General features: G+C 40.7%; 1 protein-coding gene across 3 annotated transcripts in view; it reads left to right on the top strand.

Annotated features, from left to right (window-relative positions):
* Positions 1 to 16,234, top strand: part of ARHGAP26 (Rho GTPase activating protein 26) — a 771,897-nt gene that overhangs the window by 412,811 nt on the left and 342,852 nt on the right. For all 3 annotated transcript variants that reach the window (XM_082255674.1, XM_082255673.1, XM_082255672.1), the window contains exons 15-16: positions 12,593 to 12,677; positions 15,348 to 15,406. In XM_082255674.1, coding sequence (XP_082111800.1) covers positions 12,593 to 12,677; positions 15,348 to 15,406 — 144 coding nt within the window. The remainder of the gene's footprint in view (positions 1 to 12,592; positions 12,678 to 15,347; positions 15,407 to 16,234) is intronic.

Genomic DNA, 16,234 nt, shown 5'->3' with positions numbered 1-16,234 from the left:
GGCCAGAGACGTGTTTGGTAATGTTACATAAGAAGATGTTATATGAAGGGAAACAATTAGTCAAGATAAACTGGATGTCTAAGGCTCCGTTCACATACTGGCGTTTTGGATTGCAGGCAGAATCAGGACAAGTTCTACTTATAGAAAAAGCATAGTGACCCGAAGCATCCACAGTGACAAGCCTCCATCCCTAAATATGTATACAAACTAAATTGAAGAGGTCATGGGGCTTTAAATGAGGCAGGCCACTTTACCAAAATTAATATACAAAGTGCATATGATATCAAATTTATTAAAAAATAAATAAATAAAATATTCCATGATCATAAAGTACATAATGACAATTTCCAAATTTAGTAAAAACATATGAACTAAAGAGTTGACCTATAAATATTCATAGTTAATAAGATGAATTCATAATAAATTAGTACATGATGGTATATGCATAACAAATTGAAAATACATGATAGATATAAATATAACACACAAAATATCTTGACATCCTAAGACTAAACGCGTTTCCTGGGAACCCTGTCCACTTCATCAGGAGTGTGATGCAAGAATATATTGATTAAATATAAGCAAATATGAAAAAAATATATAGAAATAATAAATGATAAAAAAAATATATATATATATATTTATATATATATATATATATATATATATATATATATATATATATATATATATATATATATATATGAATTAAATTAGAGTGGTAAAGAAGCCTGATTACTCACAAGTCAGCTCAAAGAGTGAGCCCAGCATCTAGAAAGGGGTGATAGGGGTGTCAGACAAACGTCTCCCGGGGCTGTGGCAGGAGAACCCATCCAAGTCAAGGAGGCAGGCCAGGTTTGAAGTGTGGTCCATATAATTAAAAGAATGTATGGGCACATCTTGCCCGTATTGATCTAAAAAATAATAGAATATATGTGTTATTTATATATATATGTGTGTGTGTGTGTAAAAGGTGACAGATCAACAAGTTTTTAATAGTGGTATCAAAAAGATGTGTCCAACAGTTACAAAGAAAAGACTCCAGAGTAAATGAAAAGTAGAGCTGGAACAACAGAACCCCTTTAAACCAAGTAGTAGGCGTTTTTTTCAGGCATTTTTTGCAGGTGTTTGGAGGCAGGCATTGACATCTAACAAAAATGCCTGTAATCTGCCAAAAAAAAAAAAAAAGCTCATGTACTTTTTTGAGCTTCAACCATTTCCTTAAGGCGACAAAATGCCTAGATTTGAACAGTTAAAATGAATGGGATTTTGCTTGTTGGGCGTTTTGAGACTTCAGAGATGAGCGTTTTACAAGCTGAAAAGCGCTCAGGTGTGAACAGGTCCTCAAAGTGATAGTAAAGGCTTATGCTTTTTTTTTTTTTTATTTTAAACAACTAACATGTTATACTTACATGCTCTGTGAAATGGTTTTGAACAGAGCAGCCTCGATTCTCCTATTTTCGGATCTCCTGCTGGCACTCCTGGCTACTCCGCCTTTCTGAGTACCCCCATAGCAAGTGTCTTGCTTCTGAGCCACCTATGTGTGACACAGCATGCAGCTCACCTCCACCCCTCCTCCATCCGTACTGGCTAGACTTGACAGCAGCAGGAGCCAATGGCTCCTGCTGCTTTCTCAACCAATGAGGAGGCAGAGACTTGGGAGAGCCGCTGCTCTCATGCACATTGCTGGATCAAGATCAGGCTCAGGTAAGTATTGGGGGGGGTAGGTGCACACAAAAGGTTTTTGCATAGAAAGCATGAGGGTAAAAAACTTTCAGCTTTTACAACTACTTTAAGCCTGGTACACACTAAGTTTTTTCGTTCAACACATGAGACCTGCTTCTGTACAAATGGGGCAAAAGTTGGCCAGTTCCTGCCAAACCAACCATTTTCAGACAACTTTTGACCCATGTGTCCCCAGCATTAGGGAATACAATAGTGTTCTCTCTCCACCTCTAGCCTTTTCCTGAATGGTGACAGAACAGTAGTAGATGCATGAGGTCATCACTCTGTGCTCTCATCCTGGCACCTTGATCTTTATCAGTACATTTGCATGCTAATATTAGAACAGAGGACTATCTTTTCCTCTCCCGATAACAATGTGTTGCTGTACAGTAGACTATAAGAGGCAGACACCAAGTTATTTTCAGACACCTAAACCAATTGCATTCAAAAAGTACATTTTACCCCAAACTCCCTCCCCCTTGGGGCTTCTGAGGTTGCCAAGTAGAGGGCACCTTTAGGAATATTTAGTTGAACTGTCCAAAAGTGAAAATGTTCTATAACCATGTCTATCAAATGATCTATTCTACATAGTCAAAGGCAGGTGTTTCAAACTCATGCATGTAAAGCCCAGACCATTCTCCTTGTTGGGGGTCTCTATATTCTTGCCCTCTTCTGGGAGGTGGAACTACTGTAGCTATTAGAGAATAGTTTAAATATTTTCATTTGACGAGTCATTTTGTACAAAGTCAAGTTCCCTACGCTCTGTACTATGACTGATCATACTTAGTATGTATTTATTTTTTGGAAACAAAAATGTGCTTTAAAAAAACAATACATATTTATTGAATATTAAAAAAAAATTCATTCTATGATTTATTACTAAAAGCATAGCAGCATTCATTTATGTGTTTATATCTGCCTTCAGTTTAGCATTAAGTTGTTTAGTGTCATAATTAACCCCAGTGTTTTTCTTCTTGTCTTTCACGCAATTGCTGAATAAAAATGCATTTTTATTATTCAGAATTGTAGTCAGTTTTCCTAGTGGATGCAGAATAATTTCCCTTTTTCAGGCCTATTTTTTTTTTCAGTGGTGTGACAGGTCCCAATATAGATAAATAACATCAGTGAGCGGTCCTAATACAGGAAGCTCTTCATGGGGGCAGTTTCACACTGTATTACCGCACAGATCTGATAGAAATACATAAAGTATACCAAAATTCAAGTACAAATACACATACTGTACATGAGCAAGTTTGGGGTGGAGGAACTTGACTGGCCTTCACAGAGTTCTGACCCCAACCTGATGGAACACCTTTGGGATGAATTAGAGCGGAGACTGCGAGCTAGGCTTTCTCGTCCACATCAGTGCCTGACCTCACAAATGCGCTTCTGGAAGAATGGTCAAACATTCCCATAGATACTCTCCTAAACATTGTGGATGGCCTTCCCAGAAGAGTTGAAGCTGTTATAGCTGCAAAAGGTGGGCCAACTCAATATTAAACCCTATGGACTAATACTGGGAAGCCATTAAAGTTCACGTGCATGTAAAGGCAGACATCCCAATTCTTTTGTTAATATAGTGTATAACACCAACATGTCATAAATTTTTATCAAAAACAGTGTCACTGAGTTGTAAAAAAAAGGTTACCTCCTTGAGTCAGTATTTTGTTAAAATACCTTCTGCTTTAATTTAAAGCCTTTATTCTGTTGGGATATTTCTCTACTAACTTTGCACATATAGACTTTGCAATGTTTGCCCACTCTTCTTTGCAGAACAAGTTCAATTAAATTTGATAATGACCATTTGTATACTGCAGTCTTCCACAGATTTTCAATGGGGTTTAAGTCTGGGCTCTGACTAAACCATGAAAGGACATTCACCTTTTTCTCCTTCAACCGTTGTGTGGTCAATTTTTCTGTGTGCTTTGGGTCATTGTTACATAGTTACATAGTTACATAGTTAGTGAGGTTGAAAAAAGACATCAGTCCATCCAGTTCAACCTATGATGCGTGTGTGTGTGTTTGCTTTTAACCGTACATTGTATACCCCTGTATGTTGTGGTCTTTAAGGTGTCCATCTAATAGTTTTTTGAAACTATCAATGCTCCCTGCTGATACGACTGCTTGTGGAAGAGAATTCCACATCCTTACCGTTCTTACAGTGAAGAACCCCTTACGCACTTTAAGGTTAAACCGCCTTTCCTCTAGTTTTAGTGAGTGGCCACGTGTCTTATTGTATCTCCTTTCTCTGAATAGTTTGTTCCTTATGCTCGGGTCACCAGTACAGTATTTATACATTGATATCATATCCCCCCTCAATCGTCTTTTCTCCAGAGAGAAAAGGTTCAGTGCTTGTAGTCTTTCCTCATAGCTGATGTCCTCCATTCCCCTAATTATTTTTGTTGCCCTTCTCTGGACTTTCTCCAATTCCAGCACATCCTTCCTGAGGACCGGTGCCCAGAACTGGACAGCATACTCTAGATGTGGCCGGACCAGAGTCTTGTAGAGTGGGAGAATAATCTCTTTATTTCTGGAGTGAATCCCCTTTTTTATACATCCCAGTATTCTGTTGGCTTTGCTTGCGGCGGCTTGGCATTGCATGCCACTGCCAAGCTTGTTGTCTACCAGTACCCCCAAGTCCTTTTCCATCCTAGACTCGCCCAGAGGTTCCCCCCCTAGTGAGTAGCTTGCTTTCTGGTTTCTGGCCCCCAAGTGCATTACTTTACATTTATCAACATTAAACCTCATCTGCCATGTAGTTGCCCACCCCGTTATTTTGTTCAGGTCTGCTTGCAAGGTTTCCACATCCTGCATAGAAGATATTGGCATGCCTAGTTTAATATCATCTGCAAATACTGAGATTGTACTAGATATCCCCTTCTCTAGGTCATTTATGAACAAATTAAACAGGATTTGTCCCAGGACAGAACCCTGGGGGACCCCACTTTCCACACCCGCCCAATCCGAGTACTCCCCATTAGTCACCACCCTCTGTACTCTCCCCTGGAGCCAGTTCTCTATCCAGGTACTCACCTTCTGATCCATACCTACCTTCCTTAGTTTGTACAGTAATCGTTTGTGGGGAACGGTGTCAAAGGCCTTTGCAAAGTCCAGATACACCACATCCACAGGCTTACCTTTATCTAGGTGGCTGCTCACTTCATCGTAGAAGGTTAATAGATTGGTTTGGCAAGAACGATTTTTCATAAATCCATGCTGATTACTACTTATAATACCGTTTTCATTACTAAAGTCTTGTATGTGGTCCCTTAACATCCCCTCCAAAATTTTGCAGACTACAGATGTTAGGCTGACCGGCCTATAGTTACCCGGGATATATCTCGGCCCCTTCTTAAATATTGGTACCACGTTGGCTTTTTTCCAATCAGCTGGCACCATACCCGTCTGTAAACTATCCTTAAAGATCAAGAATAATGGTCTGGAAATCACCTGGCTGAGCTCATTAAGAACCCTCGGGTGCAAGCCATCCGGTCCCGGGGATTTATTTATGTTAAGTTTCTCTAGTTTAGCTCTAAGTCTATCCTCTGTTAGCCATGGCGGCACTTCCTGAGGTGTATTATTTAGTTCGGCCTTACAAGCTGGGTTCGTGTAGCCCCCCGATTCTTTTGTGAAGACTGAAGAGAAGAAATTATTTAACACTTCTGCCTTTTCTTTGTCCTCAGTGGCCATATTTCCTTTATCATCTTTTATGGGGCCAATGTGTTCTGGCCTCGCTTTCTTACTGTTTATATACTTAAAGAACTTCTTGGGGTTCTTTTTACTCTCCTCCGCTATATGTCTCTCGTGTTCTATTTTAGCCGCCCTGATTTCATCTTTACATTTCTTATTACACTCTTTGTAATGCTTAAATGCTGCCAATGACCCCTCAGTCTTGTATTTTTTGAAGGCCTTTTCTTTAGCACTAATATACATTTTTATGTTGGAGTTTAGCCATCCAGGGTTTATTTTTGCTCTTTTAAATTTATTTCCCTGTGGAATGCACTGGCCCACCCCCTTGTTAAGTATGCTCTTGAAGCGCTCCCATTTTTCCTCCGTGTTCTTTGTTCGCAGGGTTCTATCCCAATTGATATTTTCTAGCAGCAAGCGCAGTTTAGGGAAATTGGCTCTTTTGAAATTCAGTGTTCTTATATGACCCCTCTGCTTCCTATTACTGTAATTAATACTGAAACTTATTGCCCTATGGTCACTGTTTCCTAAGTTGTCCCGTATTTCTATATCCGTGATCAGGTCTGTATCGTTGGTAATCAGTAGTTCAAGTACCGCATTGTTTCTTGTCGGTGCATTCACCATCTGACCCATAAAATTGTCCTGCAAAACATTTAGGAACTGCGGTTCCTTCTGCCCAGTCTATATCTGGATAATTAAAGTCCCCCATTATAATGACATTTCCCATCCTTGCTGCCAATCCTATCTGTAAAAGGAGGTCCGCCTCACCCTCCTCCCTCTGGTTGGGGGGCCTATAGCATACGCCCAATATTAACTTCCCCGCCGTGCCATCCCTTTGAAGCTCTACCCATAGGGATTCTGCCTCATCCATAGCTCCATTATTAATATCATCCCTCATATTTACCTGTATGCTGTTCTTAATATACAGACATACCCCTCCCCCTTTTTTACCTTCTCTGTCTCTGCGATAAAGGGAATACCCCTGAATGGTCGCCATCCAATCATGAGAGCTGTCAAACCAAGTCTCAGTTATCCCAACAAAATCTAAGTCCTCCTCAAACATCAGCAGTTTCAGCTCTTCCATCTTGTTGGCCAGGCTTCTGGCATTGGTATACAAACCTCTTAATTTTGATCGGTTACATTTATCCTCATTTGATGTTTTTAGGCTGCTCTCTTGATTTTTCCCCATACCCACCCTGGGTATAGGAGCTCCGAACACCCTACCGCTAATGCCCCCATTTCTGCCCTCTGAAACTTGCTTTCCACTGTCTAATTCTACATCTGTACCCTCCCCCCCATTCCCTAGTTTAAAAGCTCCTCTAACTTTTTGGCCATCCTTGCACCCAGTACGGCTGCACCCACCCCATTTAGGTGCAATCCGTCCCTACCAAAGAGCCGGTGACTGACTGAGAAGTCAGCCCAGTTCTCCAGGAACCCGAAACCCTCCTTACTACACCAGCTCCTCAGCCACTCGTTAACTTCCCTAATCTCCCGCTGCCTCTCTGGTGTGGCTCGTGGTACAGGTAGTATTTCGGAAAATACTACCTTGGAGGTCCTAGTCCTCAACTTAGCGCCTAAGTCCCTGAAATCGTTTAGGACTCTCCGTCTTCCTCTGCCTATGTCATTGGTACCCAGACTTGTATAAAGTACTCGAAATTTCTACTTGAGTAAAAGTACAAGTGCTCGATCAAAAAATTACTTGAGTAGAAGTGGAAGTGCTCGCAGAAAAAGTTACTTAAGTAGAAGTACTAAAGTATTCAACATTTTTTTTACTTAAGTATTGCAAGTAGTTTTTTCAAAAAATTTGCTACTTAAGTACTAAAAGTAAAAAGTACCAGTAGTTTTGAAAAAAAATTTCTACTCAAGTACTGAAAGTAGAAGTACAAGTACTGTGTTATGTAGTTATTAAAGAAAGAAGTCAAAAGTATGAACATCATATTGTTTTTATTATTTCAAATGATTTATTCAAATGATTAACCGGTGTTTGTTAGTAGTTTCTTGATGCACTTTAAGCGCTGTAGCATCATTTATTTGTTTGTTTCATATTTTCTTTTTATTGGAAAGATTTGGTATAGCAGCTTTTATTATACACAGCCTTTTTTTCGTATGCGCTGATTTACAAATGACATTATACACATTTTTTTGAGCTTTATGCAACCTGCCATCTACTGTTCTGGCAGTGGTAATTTTTTTAAAAGTAACGAGTAACTATGCAGCACAAAAAAAAAATACTTGAGTAGAAGTATCGAAATCATCGAAAAAATGTAGTGAAGTAAAAGTAGAAGTAGGAGAAAAAAATTCTACTCTAGGAAAGTACAGATACCGCATTTCGGTACTTAAGTACAGTACTTAAGTAGTTCTACTTCGTTACTATACATCTCTGTTGGTACCCACGTGTACCATGACAGCTGGGTCTTCCCCAGCCCCACCCAATATCTGTCCACCCGATCCGCGATGTGCTGAACCCGAGCGCCCGGCAAACAACAGACTGTTCGGCACACACGGTCTTTGTCACAGATTACACTATCTGTCCTTCTAATAATTGAGTCCCCTACCACAAGCACCTGTCTTTCCTTTCCCTTTCTCCCGGCCTTACTGGAGGAGTTCTTCCCCTGGCAGCTAGGGGCGTCACTCTGCTCCAGCAATGCTGGTCCCTGACTGGTATCCCCAACATCACACAACGGGGCGTATCTATTGGGGTGCTCCAGCCCAGGATCAGCCTCCTTGCCTTGTTCCCTTCTACCCCTCCTAACTGTCACCCCTCTAAACTGCTCTGATGCCTGCACCTCCAATACTCCGCCCACCTCTGTGCAGACCCCTGCCTGCACCTGACTGGTACAATCCTGGCTCTCCTCCGGTATGGACATTCGTCTCAGTGTTGCCAGCTGCTTCCCTAGATTCAGGACCTGAGCTTCCAGGGAAACAACGTGCTTACATTTTGCGCATATGTATTCGCCCTCGATCACATGTCTGAGGAACGCATACATATTACAAGATGTACACCGAGTCGCATCTCCACACCCGCCGGGCATTGTACCTACTATCTAATCTAATGGGGATTCAGTAATTTAAGTCTATCCTATGTGGCTATTTCCTGGCTTCCTAACTCTACCTTCTCACCCTCTGGTACTCCGCTTCACTCACTTGACACTCAGTTGCACAACACTCACTTACTTACCAGTCGCAAAGATACCTCAGACGCAAAGATACTCACCAGTCGCAAGATACTCACTAGACGCAAGATACTCACTAGACGCAAGATACTCACCAATCGCAAGATACTCACCAGTCGCAGAGATACTCACCAGTCGCAGAGATACTCACCAGTCGCAAAGATACTCACCAGTCGCAAAGATACTCACCAGTCGCAGATACTCACCAGTCGCAGATACTCACCAGTCGCAGATACTCACCAGTCGCAGATACTCACCAGTCGCTGATACTCACCAGTCGCTGATACTCACCAGTCGCAAAGATACTCACCAGTCGCAAGGATACTCACCCGTCCAAAGATCTTCACCAGTCGGTCGGTCACAGAACACTGTCAGTCAGTCGCAGAGCACAGTCAGACAGTCGCAGAGCGGTCAGTCGGTCGCAGAGCGGTCAGTCGGTCGCAGAGCGGTCAGTCGGTCGCAGAGCGGTCAGTCGGTCACAGAGCAGTCAGTCGGTCACAGAGCAGTCAGTCGGTCACAGAGCGGTCGTAGAACGGTCAGTTGGTCGCAGAGCAGTCAGTCGCAGAGCGGTCAGTCAGTCGCAGAGCGGTCAGTCGGTCGCAGAGCTTTCAGTCGGTCGCAGAGCGGTCAGTCGGTCGCAGAGCGGTCAGTCGTCATGTTGGAAGCAGGGATGTGCGGTGAGGTCAGCGGCTGTTGAGGCACTGGCTAGTGTCAGAGCCAGATACAACCACCACAATATTTAGTGAATAAACCCCACATCATCATTTAGTGAATAAACCCCCATAGCGTAGCCAAGCGCTGTCAGATGAAAAATTGCATCTTCAGACAATTTCCTTACGCTGAAAAACCTGCATGTCAGGACGCAGGCAATCAATCAGATTCCCCCAGACAAATAAGTGTCTGGTGAAAGGAATCTATTTGACAGCAGATTTTTATTTTTTATTTCTGCATTCTGTAACAGCCCTGTAAATGGCGAAATTTCACTGGTCAAGCACAGGGCTGTTACAGAATGCAGAAATAAAAAATAAAGATGACACTGTGCTCTATGTAGCCACCAACAGTCCTGATTTTATTAAAACAAGTCCTTATGTTGGTTAAATGAGTAAACTGTGAGAACTAATGAATGAGACATATATAATCTATATAATAAAAGAATAGAACCTGAACAATTCTCTGATTATATAGATAGTATATAGCACCTTCATTAGTTCTCATAGTTTACTAATTTAACCAGCATAAGGACGTGTTTTAGCATATGTAAACGATGTTCAAACCACACATGTGAGGTATCGCTGCGAACGTTCGAGCGAGAGCAATAAACCTAGCACTAGACCTCCTCTGTAACTGGAAAAATGTAACCTGTAAAAAATTTTAAAGCGTCTATTTACTCAGTGTAACATCATCTTTCACATTATACAAAAAAAATCGGGCTAACTATAGTGGGTTTTTTATTTTTTTTATTCTTCATGAAACCGTTTTTAAAAAAAAAATGCGTTTGAAAAATTGCTGCGCAAATACCGTGTGACATAAAAAATTGCAACGACCACCATTTTATTCCATAGGGTATTTGCTAAAATGATTATATATATATATATATATATAATTTTTGGGGTTTCTAGGTAATTTTCTAGCAAAAAAATTATTTTTACATGTAAGAGAGGTGTCAGAATTGGCCTGGGTGGCAAGTGGTTAATTAGCATAAGTAATATACAAATATTATATATTGTTTAAAGGATAATTTACTATATTTTAAGAAACTGTACTCAAGCAGGTGGCTTAGCGGATAAATTACTGAAGCTTGAAGTTATAACTTCATACCAGTAATTTCACAGTAAATAGATAAATAATACATTATTATGTTATAACATATAGCATAATATATTATTTTGCTTGATTAAAAAGTACGTTTTCAGCAGCAGCAGCAGATTCTCCCTCTTAACAGTGTGAGAAAAACATGGGATTATGGGTAAATCTTATACCCATAAACCCATGTTTTTTCCTTGTAGTTAAGAGGGCTGGGTTGGAAGGGAAGATGCGTCTTTTAGACACGTGCCCCCTTCTATGACACTGCAGTGAGAGGACAGACTCCACTGCATCATTTTTATTGGACAACTTGGACCAATGGTGCTTTACTATTGGTCCAAGGCTCCAACCAAGCTGTCCATTGAGCTCAGTGAATCTGACAAGAAATCAGAGCCACTGTGAGCTCATCCTCTCAGTCTGCTGCAAACAGATTCTGAAAGGCTGTGCAAGCAGCCCTCTATCTCCAGAATCATAGGTGCTAAAAAATTGTGACCAATAGTGGGGTAGGACTTCAGGTACCTACCCATAAAATGTGGGGTCTCTATGACCCCAGGTCACTGAGCTATTGAGCTATGACCCTCGAAGCGCAATCATTTTTTTTTTTTTTTTTATGGTAATGACAGGAGAGGCTCTGCCTCCCCTGACTGCATGTCCCTCCTTGGAAGGTAAACCTTCTTCCCATTGACAACTTTCTGGCAGAGGGCAGCCAATTTTCCTCAAGAATTTGATGGTATTTTACCCCATCCATTTTTCCTTCATTCCTGACAAGTGCTCCAGTCCCTGCTGCAGCGAAAAACCCCCATAACAAGATATTACCACCGCCATGCTTTACTGTAGGAATGGTGTAGGTGAATGGCAACAGGGAATCCGATGCACGGAACCGGCGGTTCCGATTGCCGCCGGCCACCCGCGATCGCTCCCTGCTGAGAGAGAACGGTCAGCTCTAGTAAACACAGCTAACCATTGTTCTCTCTGGAATGATCACAGAGGACCTGTGATCCTTCTATATAGGATCACAGGTCTCTGTGGTCATTTCACAAGTCCATCCCCCATAAAGTTAGAAAATACTCCCCTAGGTTCACACTTAACCCTTTGATCACCCCTAGGGTAACCCCCTTCTCTGCTAATGGCATTATTACAGTAACAGTGCATATTTTTAGCACTGATTACTGTAGTAATGTCACTGGTCCCCCCCCAAAAGTGTAAAAAATGTCAGTTAGGGGTCCGATCTGTCCGCCGCAATGTCCCAGTCCCGCTAAAAATTGCAGATCACTGCCATTACTAGTGAAAAAAAAAAACAATAAAAATGACATACATCTTTCCCCTAGTTTGTAGATGTGATAACTTTTGCGCAAACCAATCAAAATACGCTTATTGCGTTTTTTTTTTTTTTTTTTTACTAAAGATTTGTAGCAGAAAACAAATTGGCCTAAAATGATGAAAAAATGAGATTTTTATTTTTTGGTAATGTTATATAGCCAAATGTGAAAAATATTATTTTTTTTTTTCAGAATTGAGGCTCCTTTTTTGTTTATAGTGCAAAAAATAAAAATCGCACAGGTGATCAAATGCCACCAAAAAAAAGCTCTATTTGTGGGAAAAAAGATCATCAATTTTATTTGGGTACTCCGTCTCACGACCGAGCAATTTTCCGTTAAAGTAACGCAGTGCCGAATCGCAAAAAATGGCCTGGTCATTAAGGGGACAAATCCTTCTGGTCCAGAAGGGGTTAAGGGACATTGGAATATATTTAAAAAACTTATGAAAGTAATTCTGCTTTCAAGTAAACATATATAAAATCAGGCTCCATTAACAAACCTAATACACCAGGATAAGGATACTTATTAAAATATGACCGTTGTTTTATGCCGGGAGCCAATGAGATTTGAAAAATACATCTTGTGGCTGAAAATCTTAATCCTTATCATGTAATGCATTTTAGCGCGTGTCATACAAATAAAATGCAGTTCGTCATTGTCTTAAATAATGCTTTTTCACTTCAATGCAATGCCTTGATCCTTTATGCAATACTGACTGCTATTGGACCTTTTAATGACAGCAAAATCGCACGATTGTTGATAATGTACATTAAAGGGTATGAAAATATGCACAGAAAAGTGTGCAGCCATTTTATAGGTTTACTCTAAAATTGTGTTAGGGATTATTTCTTTGTATTGATTGACGTATTTTTGTTTATGTTTCAGATCCTAAAATTGCTGAAGCTGAAATTGAAGTCTCTACAGAGTGGGAAATAAAGACAATTACAAGTGCTTTAAAGACGTATTTGAGGTATGTTAAAGACGCAGTATGTAGGGAAGTGCTAAAGATAAAAGTAAAAAATGTGCCTTTTAAAGAAATTGGGGTAGAAACCATATTCATTTGAAACCTTAAAGAGGTTGTCAACTCTAATTTTTTTTTTTTCTTTTTTTTCACCCTGCAAGAGAAAGACATAATGAGCTAATATGCATCGCATACTAGCTCATTATGCAATACTTACCTTAGAACGAGCCCCCGCCGTGCCGCTCACTCACCTCTATGACGGGCGACATGTCCAGGGACTCTGAAGGAACGGCACGAGCGGCCGTTCCTTCAGAGCGCATGCGCCAGTGATGTCACTGGCTGCATGTAAGGTAAATATCTCCTAAACGGTGCATGTTTAGGAGATATTTACAGTACCTATAGGTAAGCCTTATCATAGGCTTACCTATAGGTACAACTTCCTGAGGAGGGTTTACTTCCTCTTTAAAATACAGCACTACATGACTACATGTACCAATGTACCATGTTAGACTACATGTACCAATGCCACGTGTCTGTGTTGCTCACGTGGCCTAGGTATTTGTAGTTGAACCATATCACTATTTAAAGGAGAATGACTAGTATAGTGCTGTATACTAAAGTTTAATAATATTTGAACACTTTGTGTGTTTTTGCACAGGAGCTGTATTATGAGTATGGGTAGGGTATTATTAGTTGCATTTGGGACAGTAAGCTTTAGTTTTGAGCTCATATGGCTCCTGATATTTTTCAGAAATCATTTTTGTTTGCTAGCATTCAGTAAGTAAATTAAAGCTGAAAAACTGCACCAAAAAAAGAAAGAAAAAATTGGCCCCCGGGCATTTTAAAGCGGCAGTAAACCGTTGAAAGAAAAAAAAAAAAAAAAAAACCCTGCAAGATAATGGCATAATGTCCTAGTATGCATCACATACTAGCACAATATAAAAATATTCACCGCAGAACCAGGCCCCTTAGAACATTTAAAGTGTTAACCAAACCCACAACAGTAAAATCAGTCTGTATAAGCAGCATGCTTGTTACACTCACTGTGGAACCTAAAAGGGGGGTAATCCGCCACATTGGGTAAAAAGTGGTTTGATCCTGTCTTCTCTGATCCTCTCCTTCTTCCACAATCCCCAATCCATCTCCTAATGGACCAGAGCCTTGGAGGCACTTTTCACATGCTCAGTTTGGTGTATATTGCTAGAGTTTTTTTTTTTTTTTTTTGGGAGGGTGCATGTGACCAGCACAGGGCCAATCACTACTGTCCATACAGAGGGTAGGGGTTCTGTAGCCTCATAGGTCAGTCAGAGGAGAATGAAAACTCCTCCTGTAATCCTTACCAGTGCTCAGCCAGACACACATAGAAGTCATATGACGACAATATACACTACTGCTGATGAGAAAAGATATTTAGCAGTTTATATTTACTAAAATATTTGCATTTCCATGTTCTGTGGGAGACCAGATATAGTAAATGCAGACTCCTGGATTTAGGCTCCATTCACATATAGGCATAGCTCCAACTATCCCTGACTTCGAGGGACTGTCCCTGATTTAGAAAAAAGTCCCTCTGTCCCTCTTCATTTGTCCCTCGTATTGGTCTGATCTATAAAGATGTATAAAAAATGCACTTTTTATCTTTCAAAAAGTGTTTCTGAGTTCTAAACCTTTAGGCTCGGTTCACACTATGGCAACGCGACTCCTTACTACTTCGGGGGGCGACTTGTGCATTACCATGCACCACGTTTTTGGAGCGACTTGCAGGGACTTCACATAATGGAAGTCTATGCAAGTCGCTCCGAGGTCGCCCCGAAGTAGTACAGGACCCTTTTTCTAAGTCGGAGCGACTTGTGTCGCTCCTATTAAAACGGGTCCTGTAGCGGTCAATAGACCACGAGGGAGCGCGACTTGTCAGGCTGACAAGTCGCCTGACAAGTCGCGCTAGTGTGGACCGGCATGTCAGGGGTGTGTAATATGCCAAAATACTTTTGCTAATAGGTGTCAAACGCTCCCATCTAAAAAAAAAAGTTTGGAGGTGTGATATAGGCGTCTGGGATCGCGGGCAGATTTGATGCAATTCTGCAGGCGATCCCGAACCGATGCAAGTCGCAGGACACCCGTGCAATTACTGTGACTTGCAATGGCGCCATTTTACCTCGATTGTCACCCGACGAATTGCAGTAAAATCACGCAAACCGAATCGTGGGGTGCCTGTCGCTCCAAAAAAAGTACAAGAACTTCTTTTGGGCGACAGACATCCCGCGATTCTGTTTGCGTAATTTACCGTCATTCGTCGGGCGACAATCGCGGCAAAATCGAGCCACATTTGGGGTGCCAATGCAAGTCACGGGAATCGCATGGGTGTCTCGCGACTTGCAATGGTTTGGCATTGTGGGCAGAATCGAGGCAAATCTGCCCGCCATCCAAGACACCTATATGTGAATGGAGCCTAAGTAACACTTTAAATACATTCAACACATCACCATTATAGCTTTCGTTGAAACCATGTCTGCTATTTGCTTGTATTTTTATGTTTAAAAACTAACCATGACTCAGAGATGTGTAAAATGTTTTTTTTTTCTTTTCCTGTGCAACTGTATTGATAACAATGAGCTTTTGTGTATGTAATTTGAACTGTGAAGAATGCGCTGTTAGCAATAATACATTTTTATATTGCAGGATGCTTCCAGGGCCCCTCATGACTTACCAGTTTCAGAGAAGCTTCATCAAGGCTGCTAGTAAGTTCTCCATTAAGAGAATCTTTTGTGAAGCAATGTCTGTCAGACACTTAGCCAACAGTAGTGATTTTTGTTTTCATCTTATTGCTGTGTGTGGAACATTTGGATCCACAGGGACCCATATGAGAAATTGGGCTGTGTAATGGGGTTAGGTTGCCTGAAGAAGAGGTCAAATAAAATATTGATGAGGTAAAATATCCAGCAAAATGGAGGATCTGCTAATAATCTGGCGATTTTAGCCAGACTGTAGAACTTTCACTGGATGTTGTTTATACATATGAACAATCAAATCTTCCCCATAACCATAGCTCTGTATTTTGTATGTCTGCTTAGTGTTGTAGGATCTGAGAAGTATGCTGCTTTTAAAGCATAACTCTAGCCAAAATTAAAAAAAAAAAAAAAAAAAAAAAGCAAATAGCCTATTAAAAGATAGAATAAAAAGGATGCTTTTGCTGCAATACTCACCTTTAATCTGAAACTGCCCATCCCCATTAATACAAAGCTGCATTAATTTGTTACTTTTTATATCTAGGGTTTTGTTTTAAGTATATATGTTTGTTATTTTCTTTATGTATACAGTATCTCATAAAAGTGAGTACGCCCCTCACATTTTTGTAAATATTTTATTATATCGTTTCATGTGACAACACTGAGGAAATGACACTTTGCTACAATGTAAAGTAGTGAGTGTACAGCTTGTATAACAGTGTACATTTGCTGTCCCCTCAAAATAACTCAACACACAGCCATTAATGTGTAAACGGCTGGCAACAAAAGTGAGTACACCCCTAAGTGAAAATGTCGAATTTGGGCCCAAAGCGTCAATAT

The sequence above is a fragment of the Pelophylax lessonae genome (genome assembly GCF_965119305.1).
Source record: "Pelophylax lessonae genome assembly, chromosome: 4".
In the NCBI taxonomy this organism is placed as follows: domain Eukaryota; kingdom Metazoa; phylum Chordata; class Amphibia; order Anura; family Ranidae; genus Pelophylax; species Pelophylax lessonae.
This window is presented reverse-complemented; position numbering and strand designations above follow the sequence as displayed.